The sequence below is a fragment of the Cariama cristata genome, unplaced genomic scaffold (genome assembly GCF_000690535.1).
Source record: "Cariama cristata isolate BGI_N322 unplaced genomic scaffold, ASM69053v1 scaffold3551, whole genome shotgun sequence".
Taxonomy (NCBI): domain Eukaryota; kingdom Metazoa; phylum Chordata; class Aves; order Cariamiformes; family Cariamidae; genus Cariama; species Cariama cristata.
The window spans coordinates 98,241-112,463 of record NW_009600883.1 but is presented as its reverse complement, the minus strand read 5'-3'; the positions used below and the strand labels follow the sequence as shown (position 1 = coordinate 112,463).

Sequence of the window (14,223 nt, the reverse complement as noted above, 5' to 3'; positions counted from 1 at the left end):
TCTTTCCCCATGAAAACTGAAGTAAGTGTGTTTTTCTTATCAGTTCTTAGCATGGCTGTTCCTGTATCATAAATTTCTAATGATTCGTTTTCTTTCTTCAGTTGCTTTAAAGAGTTAAACATACACTTTTCACATTGCAGCATTTTAACATCTATTGGGCTTTAATAGATTTAGTTTGTACATCATGAACTACATGTGTATTTAGCAAAAATATAAGCCAAAAGGGTAGAAGAGTAGAGGCCAAAAGAGAAAGTGTAGGCAGAGAGCAGTAACAGTAACGGAAGAGGACCAGGGGAATGCAGAGTCAGGTATCAGATTAATCGAGCACCAGGCTGGTTGCCAGATACTGCATTAGTGAGTATTGCTCAGAGATTTCCCTTTCACTCTTTTCTTGGCTGATTGAAGTGGTCATCCATCAGGTATCTGAATCCAACCCATGCTATCAAAGCAGCCTCTATTCCTGCAGTTCTTTAGGGAAAAAAAAAGTGCCTGTAGCTCTCCCATGTCCATGAAAACAACACTGTACCTTCTTGCAGCAGCCAAAATTTGATGGGGCAGTGGGCAGTTTCATCAGATGATGTGGAAATAAATTAAGCACTGAAAGGAAAAATAATAATCTTTTTTCATTCTGCCTGATAATTAAGATCAGAATACTTTAGGTATTGTTCTTAGGGGCAGTCTGGTCTGAACCCTGGGCATAGCCACCATTTAATACTTTTTAAAAAAATATTTTGCTCCAAAAATTTGGTTTAGTATATTTTAATTAGACATTTTAGTATGCTGCTCAATAAATGGCATTTAAGGGATAGGAGAATAGGAGAATTTCAAAGAAAGATGAGCAGTTATATACAGTACGAAAGAACCTAGGTTCATGTATGTGCACACACATGTATGTGGACACAAGTCATATTGCTAAATGTGTTTGAGAATTGACACTTTCTCTGAAATACTGCACACTAAATTCTGCAGCTTCAAGCTACTTTAGGAGAGTGAAAAAGTAAAATTTCTCAGAAAGAGATTCTGTCAAGCTGCGTGAAAAACCACCATGCGTTGATAGTGAGACGTAAGAAAAAAGGAGAGATTGAGCAGCAGATACTCCCATGCCTCCCAGTCTTGCATAAAAGATATTGCTAGTGGTGTTGGGTATGTCAATGTTTGTTGGAAGTACAGATAGCACAGTGTCTTGTTACCAGCTGGGCTAACAAAGTGACTTTAAGTAAACTCAGAAAGGATAGAGGAACATAGGAATGTTCAAGTAGCAGGTGGAGGTTCAGTCTTTTTCACAATCCATTTCAAGCAGTTTCAGCCCAATTCCCTTCCTTCTCGAAACCCCGTCAGTTCTTCGCTCTTGTTCAAAATGTTAGCTGTTCATGGCTAGCCCTTCTTATGTAAACTAACATTTTTTTGGGGGGGAGAGAATACAGTAGCACATGGCTTTAGAGCTGCAGTAGTATCTGCCTTGCTGTGATTTTGAAATTGATTCTCTGGTGTTTCCCAACATAAATACAGTGTTAGATGTCAGAATTTATCATATTGTTTATGGCTTTTTGCTTTGGTAGGTGGGAGGAGAGCCTGACTTTGGTTTTAAGTTTGTGGTTCTTTGGTGTTTTTTCAAAATTATTCTTTATTATATATTGCTTTATAGCAATTCCTCACAGTTTTCTCCTTCCTCAGTTTTCCTCCCTGTAGAATGGGCTTTGGAATAGTAATTTTTTAGTTTGGTATCAAACCCGGGAGAATAAAGGTGTGCTGGCTTCTTTGAGGTAAGTGGAAAATAGACAGATGAATTTGCATTGCCCCTTCTGAGTGAAAAACAAGCTTATTCCCTGAATAAAAGATGGTACAAGTTTAATTTGGACTACAAAATTGGAAATAAATTAGTTCTAAATCAAATTAACCTTGGCTGTTTTTATTCTCTCCCTGTTTATTCTTTAGGTATGAACAACCTAAATGTGATAACGGTGCCAGAGCTCACCCAACCAAAACAAAGGATTTGTACAAAGGACGCCAGCTTCAAGGTCAGTGAAATAGATAAATTTGGTTTCATGCATTCCAGTGCTTTTTTATTCAAATTAGAAAGCGATTTCTTACCCTATATCAAAACAATGTATCTTTTAGATATCACTGTATTGATTTGCCACTGACTGAAGTCTTTGACTTTGGAACAATGTATGTGAATATGGGTCTTGGCATGTTGTCAGAGAAAGTAAGGCTCATTTTTCTCAGTAGTTTAAAGGCAGTCACATCTACTTACTGGAATTATTCCTTACTGTTTTCATACCAGAGAAGTCAGCAAATATGTCCAGAATAATTTGACCCATGCTTCATAATCCTTGTTCTAGCAAAATCCATGGGAAATTGGCTTCTATCTTCAAATCAGTCTAAAAAAATGTATCATCTGCTTTCTTTTTTTCCAAGAGTACACTTGTCAGTTTACATCAGAATAATATTATTTTATCCTTCTCTGTTGTAGGAACAAACCTTGGTGTTTATTAGTTTTTTCATTTTTTCACACTTTTTATAAGCATGTGAGAGATCTTATCTCTGGATAGTTGAGCTACACAGAAGTCAGTAGCCTTGCTTCATTTTGAAATGTCCTTTTAATATGTTTCAATAACTTGAACCGTAACAGGTTGAGTGATATTACACGTTACGAGGGAATTATAAGTCATTGTCAGCTATTGTAAAGAGCCAGAAACAAGCAAATAATGTGGGCAGATTTTTTGTGTCATGAAAAATATGTTTAGCCACCCAGAGAAACATCTAGACAATAATTCTGAACTGAAAATGCCCATCAGTGTTGAAATGCATATTGAATGGAGCACACATTAATACTCTATGTCATGAAACGAATCTAATTACAAGGTATAATATAAATAAGAAGTAAGAAATATGAATGTTATTATACCATATATAATTATATGTTGTGTTCTACATAGAAAGATGTCAATCATAACTGTAAGCCATCCAATTACCGTCGCTGTAAAAATGGCAAGTGTGACCCAAAAACATATCTAGCTAGGTATGATAGGACACAAACAGGAACAGGACAAACAAGGCAGGCAAGGAAACATTCATGCCATTTTAGATAGCCCTGTTATTTTTTTCTGGATTTTGTCTAGAACCGTGGGTACAATTCTGGTCATCTTGTGTTCAGGAAAATGGATACACAGGAGAATTTAGCTAGCACTAATGCACCAGGGAAAGCAGCTACTTTCCAAGAGAAGGCAACTAGCATTTGCTTCATTTAGACAACAAAGATGAGGTTCAGAGGGGATGTTGTTCCTCTGAGACCATGAGGAAGAGAAACTGTTTTCCTCCGTGAAAATTTTGGCACAAGAAAAATAAGTGTGAACTACCCTGAATGAATTTCAGCTGGGAGCTGTAAAGTGGTTTCCAGCTATTAAAGCAGTGAGTCAACAACCTTCTAAAGGACTAGTAATGGGGCGGAAAATCTGGTTAATTTTTTTGGTAGATCTTGATTGCTTTATGAAGGAGACAGTGGAAGACAGGGTCGAATGAATGAGGTACTCACTCCGCGTTATCGCTTATCACTTAAGATACTGAACGTCTATATACACTAAGAGATGAAAAGCTGATTTACACTAAAAATTCACCTTGGAGCTTGAATTTCACAGCTCTTACCAGATTGTCTCCATTTCTCTTCCTTCACAAAAAAGGGATGGAGCATGCCTGACTTGCAGTTTTGCTGTTTAGCCGCTCACAGAGTTCAGCAAGAACCATATATGCCACATAAATCCTCAGATATATGAAACTTAGTGGCAAATACACCTCTTTTGACAGATTGATCATGTTCATCCGTCATTTTGTCAGTCAGTACCTGCTTACTGAAGTAAGTTACTGCTGTTGTAACTTCAGGGAAGTTAGCAGGTATTTCAGGGGTAATTTGGGAACTATTTTGGACGTTATTGTGGCCTTTCAATACTTACAGGGGGCTTACAAGAAAGATGGGGACAGACTTTTTAGTAGGGCTTGTAGTGCTAGGATAAAGGGCAATGGTTTTAAACTAAAAGAGGGTAGATTCAGACTAGATATAAGGAAGAAATTTTTTATAATGAGGGTGGTGGAACACTGGAACAGGTTACCCAGGGAGCATTATTGTACTTACTTTCAAGGAATAATACATTTTTGACAGGATGGGTTTGCTTGATTTGCAGCTTATACCCACAAAAATGTAGTAGCCCTGGGTGAAACCACTGTGATTGCCTGCCGTGTAAAACCAGGAAGATTTTAAAACAATTACTTTACTACTGTGAATGATCTTAAAGAGTATAAAACCCACTGGTACATCCTCAGGTGGACTGAATTGGCATAGCTAAATCAGCTGAGCTGATTTATACCACCTGAGAATTTGGACCCATTACATGTTAAGTCAAATATTTTTAGCAATAATTTGCAAATAAATCAAGATGCAGTTTTTGGCAAAAACTGATATCTTGTTAAGGCAAAATTGTAGAAGATAAGGGCCCCTTGGAGCCTATGGCAAAGTTCTCACTGATTTAAACCAAGCTAAGAATATATCCTCACATCCTAAGGGTAAGTTAATATAAAGCATCTGAAATTGAAGGCTAATCTAATGTTCGTAAGAATGAACCAAGCCAACTGTATCTGTTAGATTGGGCTGGAAGTTACATAATAGTAATTCCTCCCATTCGATTTCTAGTCTGTTTTTTTAAAGCCAAAGCATTTTTCTGAGGTTACTTGTGGTTTTGATCCTTCTCAGAAACTAGCTATTCTGAGATAATGAAAATGAACCCAAAAAGGAGTCTAGAGAATGTCTCATACTGGGGTAATAGAAGGATTTTTTACTTTTCTCACGGTCAGAGTTTTCAAAGGTTTGTATTTTGACCTTTTGTTCTCCTCTGTGTTATACTGTAAAATGGAAGCCCTGTGATGAACCAACATAGTCAGTAAAGAGTCTTGAATGGTTCATTTCAGAGTTTTGGATAGCTGGTGTGTTAAACAGAAATTCAGTTCTCTACACAAGCTGGTCAAGAGCATTTAAAACAGTATAGCATGAAGGCTAGCTAAGGTAAACATACAATATGATGGAATGAGGTGTAGATGCCCCTTTATTTTCCTAAAATCACGAGTGGTAATAGGTCAAATTCAGCCAAGCTGAAGAAATATCAGTTCCTGGGACTGTATTTTTTCAGACTGGGTCTATGGGTGAAGGTATTTTCAAGCATTATATGTATTCCCTAGTTTTTAATAATCAGTAAAATATTTTTCAGCACGCACCTTCAATAGATGTATATTTATTTATAAATTGTGTAGATGTACTACTGTACTAATATATTAAGCACATTGTAAGACAAACCCAAATACAAAAATTAAAAAAGGATGAAATAAAGATGAAATAAACACAATTTTAATTTTTAAATTTTGTTTATTACTAGTACAAGAAATATTTTCTTCCTGCACTCCAGTTGATTGTCTTGTGCCCCCCCTGGGGTATACGCACTCCACTTTGAAGACCAGTGGCTTAGACAATGGATCAGCTATTTGTTCCTAAAGCTAGTCTTGCCTCTGCTCTAAGCAACCTAGAAGAAAGGGACTTGGACATGTAAGAGAGCAAGACATGATAGCATATTGAGACAGTGCCAGACTACTCAGCTAATTTGCCTCAAGGGCAAATCTTTTTCTTATTTAAAAAGTATGCATCAAATGCAAGAAAGCTCTGTTTTAGGCTTCGCCATATGTGAGGGCTGGATAAACTTTCGATAATCCTTTATGTAGTTTAAGATGTTTGTATTCTTACTTAACCTGGGAATTTATCTTTTTTCATTACCAAGACCTGAAATTTGAAAAGTAAGTGGAAAAATTTGAAAAGTTTCATGAGAAATGTGATTTTGCTTACACAATATTCTTTAATTAGAAGTACCTTTATATTTTGTGCAGGGGGAAAAGAAAAGAAATCCAAATGGCTAAAAGGCACACAGGCTTGGGAGAGAGACACAATGTCAAGTTTTTTCATTACCAAGACCTGAAATTTGAAAAGTAAGTGGAAAAATTTGAAAAGTTTCATGAGAAATGTGATTTTGCTTACACAATATTCTTTAATTAGAAATACCTTTATATTTTGTGCAGGGGAAAAAAAAAAAAAAAGAAATCCAAATGGGTAAAAGGCACACGAGCTTGGGAGAGAGACACAATGTCAAGCTGGATTTTCAGACTTTACTGGGTGTCTATGGTTTTGTGCTTTAAGTCAGACCATTAATTTTATATACATTTCATTTTGGTTTGTTTAAATTTCCCCTTTTCTTTAACACAGTATGTTTTTTGAAGTTCCTACAGTTTTGATACTTCCTCTCATGCAAAAGGATAATTTGGGAGGGGAAACTGTAGTTTGGAAATGACAGTGCTTAATAAACTGTAACAGTAATACAATCTACTGGCTTGGGTGAATGTGCAGATTCAGTAAGTCCATCTACTAAAAGTCCTGAAAGTCTTCCTTTTCTATTTTCGCAAAATAGCACTGCTGAATATTTCCTTTTCCTGAGATGCTGATCTCAGTTAACCCATCTGGAATCCAGTAGAATGCATCAATTGCATTGATGTTACTGTAGATTTCTACTGGTGATATAAGATCAGCATTTCACTCTTATTTTGTCCTTCCTGGCAATCCCCCAGCTGTCTGAAAAGCCTCACTTCAGATGCTTCTCATTACAACTTTTGATCCCAGAGCATTTCTCCAAACAGATGAGTATTTCAGGTTTTTGATAGCGCTGAGTTAATAAGCATCTGAAAGGTTTCCATTTTTAATGTCTAGGGTTTATTCAGTGACACAAGAAGGATCCAAATTAGAAAAATTGCCATCTTTGCTCAGCCTCTTTGAGACATTTCAAATTCTCAGTTTGGACAAGAGTACAGACCACTGCCCCCTCCTCCCTGCAACCCAAAACCAAAACCCAGTGTTTTCCATCCAAGGCCTAAGCTCTGCTGGTCTCTGAGTTGGTACTGTGGTGGTCTACAGTTTAAGTCAAGCTAAGAATGTTAAAATATTATGTAATTGAAATGTCTTGATGTATATTCCTTGTATAGCCAATCAACTTACTTAATAACAAAAAAATTCCCTTAAAACTCTTCCTTAAATAAGGTTGTGTTGAACTGCAGGTTGTTTCCTGATTTCACAGCCTACTAGTGACTCTTCTCAGCTATTGTTTTGTCCGATGGATCTTTATAAGCTTAGTTTAACCTTGGCATTCAAGCAGTGAATATTTTCTCCTGAAAATCATGCATGAAAGCTATTTAACTAATTTCTTTATTTCATATTTGTGTTACTTAAGAGAAACAGAAGTATTCTAACTGCCCAATTTTCTTCCTATTGTAATGGCTTTATTTACTGTGATTCTGATGGGATAATCCAGCAGTGACCCTGAACAGTTTATATTTTGTGGAGCAAAATTCATTAGTTAAGTTATGGGTGAATTATGTGTGGATATGTACAGTTTGCTTTTGGTTGTTGGCGGTGCATCTTTTTTCAGAGTTAAAGAGAAATAATTGGAAATACTCAAACCACGATGATGCAAGACCCACAGCCAAACAACAGTCATATAAAGTGTCTTACTTCAAAGGCATCTGTAAAAAAAAGGAAGTGATAGAGGCTTAACTGATTTTCCTTTTGAGGTATGTTCTGTTATACTTTTAGAGTTGCTCTACTTTTGACCATGAGCACATCAGATTTCATAAGGTACCAGACTATTTCTCAGCCAAAATACTGAGGTACCACCACTGGTCTACCTCATCTAGCTGATTGTAGTTTCACATGGTTCTTCCTTTCCTCTGTGTAGTCCGGTACCAGCACCGCATAGAAAATATCTTACCTTACTACACATTCCTAAGTGTTTGAATGACTAAAACTTTGCTTGTTTTTAAAGGTATCAGTTAAGTAATTGAGTATTTCTGATCATAATGCAGATTATATACATATGCCTGCATTCCCATGAGCTTCAAATTGTTGGGTCAATTGGCATGTAACTTTCTGCACTGAGCTGCGATTTAAAAGGATTATATTTTTATGATGTAACCAGTTTTTTGGCTGCATGAGCTAATATTTAAAATATCCCTTTCTGCTATTGAATCTTAAACCTCCGAGCTGTCAAACAACCATTTGAAGTTGCTGGCTGTTTTGAATGAGTGTGTAACTATCATCCTGAGCCCTATACTACTATATTTACCAAGCGATTCTTGGCAAAAAAAGGCTTATATGGAGCAGACCTGCCTAGTTAAGTGTTTGAACTATGACTGGGAAATGTTGGTGCAAGGCCGGTGTGAACCTCCGTGGCAGTGATGGCAGAACTGCATAGCTGTGAGGCAAGGGTGAAGGAGGAGGAGGCCTGCCTGGAGCCTGGCAGTGCCTGCACGGGGACGGGAGAGGGGAGGCTCAACAACGGGGTGCTGGAGGGCCAGGCTTGCTCCTCCTCAGCCCCGCGGTACTGGGGGAGGCAGGGAAATGGCTGCTTCCCCTTCCCAAGCAGTAGCATTCTCCTCTGATATATGGGGCTGAGGAGGAAGCCTGACTTTCCAGCCCTCTGCCATCCTGAGCGGCTGGATGCCTTTCCAGTACCGTAGGCCTCATATAGGTCAGTGACAGCTCAGTAACAAAACATTTCCACATGTTATGCCCACTACAATTATCCTGTGCTGGCAGCCTGAGACAGAGGCGGTGGGGGATGCTGGCCAGGCAAAGATGTGGTTGTCAAAGAGGAGATCTGCATGCCTGCAGTGCAGTAAGGTTAAGGCAACAGGTTCTGTGACTCTGTAAGGCCGTTCTTCTCACAACTACGTAGGTCTACTGGTTGAACCTCCGTATAAAGAGGGAGGTCCGCAGCCGTAACTCCTGAGGCCACTACTATGGCTTCAGAGCAGCTGAACCTCCAAAGAGGGCTCTGTCTCTTTAACCTACAACGGTTTGCTTGGGCTTTTGGATTTAGTCACTTCAATATTATTACCCTATTGTCTGGCTACATGATTATATTGTAGTCTCCCAGCGGGCAGTTCTGCTCCAGAGGAAGGCAGGCCTGCAAGTTATTTGTCAAGGCTCTGCAGATCACGTTTATTTCCTGAACGCCCTGTTCTGTCCATCTCCCCATCCTGTCTTTAATTATTAATGATCTGGCCACAGTTCTTCATATTGCTTTATTTTTGCCTCAACTTGTAGTTATTTCTTAACAAAACAGTATCTTACCCCCCAACCTAAAGCAGAAATATTAATGTCTGAAACAAAAAAAATACTCAAGCACATAACTTAAGAGTTGCTGTAACTTCCAGTTATGTGTGAATTTGTCTGAAAAAATTACAGTGAAAGCATTTGAGCTACTAGTAAAGTGCCAGTGAAAGACACAGCTGTGCTACAGCTAGCAAAAGAGAAAAGCTGGCTAACTAAAGGTGATGCTACTGGCTCAGCAATAGCATTTCATTCACTGCTCTAGTTAATATTAACCTATAATTTTATGTTTATTTTAAAGAGCTATATTAGGACTAATAAACACTGACTTCATTTGCTTCTCAGCATTAAAAAAAATGCTGGAGGCTATACCAAAGTATATAAATTCTGTTTCTCACCTCACTTGTTGCTGTCCTCCCTTTCCAAACAAATCTCTTGTTGAGTAGAGCAGCCTTGCCTGCTGTGCTGCTCTGTGCCATTGGGTCCTGCTGTCAGTGGGAGCCGTGGGACATCTCCAGGGGACACGTGCCCAGAAAGGGAGAACATTCTCCTGTGTCTGGCTGGAGGTTGTCACCCAGCAGCTGTAAAGTCCCTCTCCAAATGAGTTTCTGACTGTGTTTTTTACCTTCTGGGCCAAAGAATGATTAAGTGAGAGAATACTTTCCCCTAGAAATGCCTTTTCTAACTCTGAGTGGACATCAGAGAATTTCCACTGATCCTCATGAAGCTGTGTTGGTTTACCCATTGATGATGTAAATATGTAGACAGATTCTATCCCCTGCATTTGATGGTTTTACGATTGATTCTGATAAAGATGGACCCTTTTCTTCCATCTTTACTAGGGAAATTAATAATTTGAAGTGAAAGTATATATACATAGAAAAATAAATATATAAATGCACATCCATAAAAATACTTCTTTTCCTTCAGTGAGAAGTAGTAAACTAAGTGAAACCTGTTCCACCGTAAAACTTCAGTAAAACTGAAAAAAGACATTGCAGAAAGATTTAGTTTATCTATACATTTTAATCTATACATTTAATCCATAATTTAATACATGCGGTGTTCTAAATCCAGCAATGAAAAAACTGCGGTTGAATGCATTGGTTTTTCTTTTTGGTTCAAAAAATAGAATGGCATCATGGATAACAATCACATTATCATGAGTATTATTAACTCATGGAGCTGATTTAGAGAGGTTTAAATTTTTTTTTTGTCTTTTACTGAGAAGTTTCTAACCACTCTATAAATCTGTGCTTATATTTAGCAGTTCCCTACCTCCACATGGTGTAATTTTGCTTGGATGTCTCTGAACTGCTTATAGCAAGGAGCACATCCATTAACAGTGATCAAAACAATGCACTTCTTACGTACAAGCAAATGCAGTCTTGCTAGACAGTGAAAGTTCGGATGGACTTTGTAATGCCATGGCAGATTAGCAAGTAACAAGAAGACGTAATACACATCCCTCCTGGATAAAACTCAATGCATTACTAGTCAAACCACCCTTGGCAGAGTAGGAAAATCTGTCGTAGGCTTGTAGTCATCACACCAAAGGGGGGGTGGGGGGGTGGAATGCACAGGGCATTCATTCTTCCCCCTTCAAGCAAGTGGTCATTTTTGTAATATCTAAGGGTAGAATAGAGATTTTGATATATAAATATTCAATGAGTTCAGATCCTTATGCTAGAATTATGTCTGTGTCACCCATTGGTATCTGTTTTAGATTGAATCTCTTTCTGGAAATGCCTGTCTCCATTGACTATAGAGGAAGCAAATATGACTCACATCAGTAGTTGAATGTATTTTGATAGCTCAAGTTAAATGACGTAATTGTCACCTTACCTGAACAGATCGTGAAAATGAACAGTGGTGGTATTCCACAAGCAGTGAGATACAGCCTGGCTTTGTCTCTGCTGTGGTTGATGGTATTCAACTGAGATTGGATCACACAGCAACATTTTTTCTTGCACTGTTCCACTCTGAAGTGCCTTTAGCAGGGAAATAAGTCTGACAATACTAATAAGGTATGAGAACATCTGTTAAAAAAATGGCATTTTTTCAAGTGCATCTTTATCTCACTTAAGTATTTGTAATATTACCTACACTGTGGATATCAGGTCAGAGGGAGGGGGAGAGGAATGACTAATGGCTCCCTGAAACCAGTTTAATCTAATGAAATCTTAAATTTCATTCTCCTTAAACTAGCACTCCATGTAGACTGCTCAGCCCTGCTTACTGATGACAAGCCCTGAGCCTCTGTGCATGGACTAATACTCTGTACTTCGAGAGATATCTGTTGGTCTGCGTTCAGCTGCTCAAAAGCACGTAGCATTGAGCCCTGGGGATAAACAGAGATGCTCTAGAATTGAGAGCTGAGACTCCTTCCTTTCTACTGAACATTATATTTACTCTCCTTTTATCTTTAGTCTTTTTTTCTAATACCGAAAAGAGGAAGAAGGAAATGAATTTATGTGAAATGTTTTGATGCAGGGATTAGCCTAATCAAGAAATCCAAAAAGAAAGTGCAAAATGGTGCATGTTAAACAGCTTTGTTTCTTTTTAGCAAGGGCTCTGCGGAAAATATATGTGAGTATTAAGAAAATCAGGATACTTACTGTCTTTAAAAGAAGTCTGAAGTTTACAGTGAAAATACCTCAGACCCTTTTGAAACAGTTGCTTGTAAGTACATGACTATAGATACTGAAATATTGCCCGTGCCCAGTATAAAATCCTAGCATAAGCAGAGTGAAACTTTGATCACATTGGAACCTAAAAGGGATTAAAATATTTGCCCTCACTGAACAAACTTGGATGCTCTATTCCTAAAGCTACTAAGCTTCAAGAAATGCATTTAAAAAAATCTTGAAATAATTTCTGGTACAGTGAAGATATGGGAGAGGTATCTCATAATAGCTTGGGGCAACTGGATTGCAGTTCTTGGGTGAGGATTAAAACAAACAACACAAGAAGAGGGGAAGATTGATGTAGAATAAACTCAGTGTTTTCTGCCAGAATGCCTGCAATAATTATCATCTCGCAATCTGAAAGATGACAGGAAAAACTCATGTGACTGAATGGAAAAGGCGAAAACCTTTTAGTCTGCCAGGGCTGTAATCATAAAGAAAAATGACACCTGAACCTTATCATGACAGTGAGTGGGAGTCTCATAATAAGACACTATTTCCTCTAAGACGCATGGTACGGGACTTCTCCTTTTTCATCTGATAAAGTATAAACAGAATAAAAACATGCCATTGATTTGTAAGGCTGTTCTCTGCAAAGTGGATATCTTGCTTTGTTATGTTTTCATACTCGTATCCAAGTTCTCCTTGATTATCTGGCAGAAACAGCTCTCATGTTTAATCTACGGACAGGGAAAAATAAATATTTTCATTTCTGAATGAATGTATATCTGCAGCTATATTTTCAAGAGGGAACAACAATGGTTAGGCACTTATTCTTTGCGTTTAGTCACTTGGAAAAGTAGTCCAGTTTTCATATAGAATGAGCATTTAGTTCTCAGCAACTTTGAAAATACCCTGTACTGATAATAAACCACCCTAGTAATTCTGTGTTTTGTGTCAAACAGAGACTTTTTGAAATCCAGGCAGAGTTATGAGGTTAGGGCTTGTTAAAGATTAAGCCAATGCAAGACTTCCCACTTCCTAACATTTTGAGTAAGTTAATGTATAATACAGAAATATCATCAGTTTTGGCTGGTGAGTAACAACTGAAAGTGTCAAGCAATGAGTTTAGCTCGCTTGTCAAGGAAAATGAACAAGATGCAGTCAAAATTGTTGGTACCCTGATGTCACATCAGTAGATATATTTTTCTGAAGAAAATATTTTGATTGTGGCCTGCTGCATTAATCTTTCTCTTCACCTACTTTTGAGAAAAAGGCTGTCTCTGACAATCAGAGAGTATATTCGATGCTCACATTTTCAAGGTATTAGCACGACTTACCTGAGAAAACCAGTGGAATTGGTCACCAGTATAAGAGGCAAAATCAGCGTTGCATGCTCTCACTGAGGCTGGTTTTGTTTTAGAAAGTAAAACATCTGTATTAAGCCGAGTTTGCAGCTGAGACTCAAAGGTAATACCAGGTTATGTCCTCCTAGTTAGGCGGGATCAAAGATATGATTGACTGTACGTGCTATGTCTTGGTGCAGCCACAGACAGAGGACAGCATACCTGCTACTGTTAATATGGAGAACCTGGGACCAGAGATGAGCTTGGGAAGTCTCCATGCTTGGTATAGTTACTTGTTTGTATCACAGTAGTTTGTAGTTATGTAGTCTGGGATCCCAGTGTTCTGGGCACTGTGCAAACACTGAGTAACAAGATGATGCCTGGAAAACTTGCAGTCTAGCTGATTGCAAAGCCACTTGGACAATGGGTGGACAGATGCCATCAACTTGAAGAGGCAGCAAAAGTTCCTGCCAGTTCCTCAAAGTGCTTCAGTCTGCCAGTATGTGTCACCTCCATTTCACACTGGCTGAGCTTAAGCCAGCTGGCTTTCCTCCAGGTCCCTTTTTGCATCAGGTATTTAGACAGCGGAGAATGCGTTTCTCTGGGTTCAGTAAAGAGATGGAGAACAAATATTCTTGTTCACAAAGATGACAGTGTGTACAAGACTATCTTGGTGGTTTTCAAATACATGATGTTATTCCTTGGGTTCAGTACAACTTGTTGGCCGCCACAACTGAGAGCCCTCAAGGAGGAAATGAAATTAGTCCATACAAACATCTGGGAATTCCTTCAAAGGATTCAGAATTCTTCACAAGGTTCAGAAATTTCCTTCTCTATAGCTCAGCAGGAGTGCTACTGTTCATAGGTTCCCGATGTTAGCATATGGCAAAAAGCCATGAATAATTTTGGGAAATAAATTATTCACAAATTTTGCCCTTTATGCCTGTGAAGTTCCTGAATTTGTTTGCTATCTGGAAATGTCTTCTGGTAAAGCCTCTTGCTCTGCAAGTCATCCACAAGCAATTCATTGTAAATGTTGCTAAAATACAATTCATGACCT

At 38.2% G+C, this 14,223-nt stretch overlaps 1 protein-coding gene across 1 annotated transcript in view; it reads left to right on the top strand.

The window, feature by feature from the left end:
- The window catches only part of SMOC2 (SPARC related modular calcium binding 2), a gene marked incomplete at its 5' end in the record, with an annotated part of 95,617 nt that overhangs the window by 57,597 nt on the left and 23,797 nt on the right, over positions 1-14,223 (top strand). The window contains one exon of the mRNA XM_009710203.1: positions 1,936-2,018. Within this exon, the coding sequence (XP_009708505.1) occupies positions 1,936-2,018 (83 nt within the window). The remainder of the gene's footprint in view (positions 1-1,935; positions 2,019-14,223) is intronic.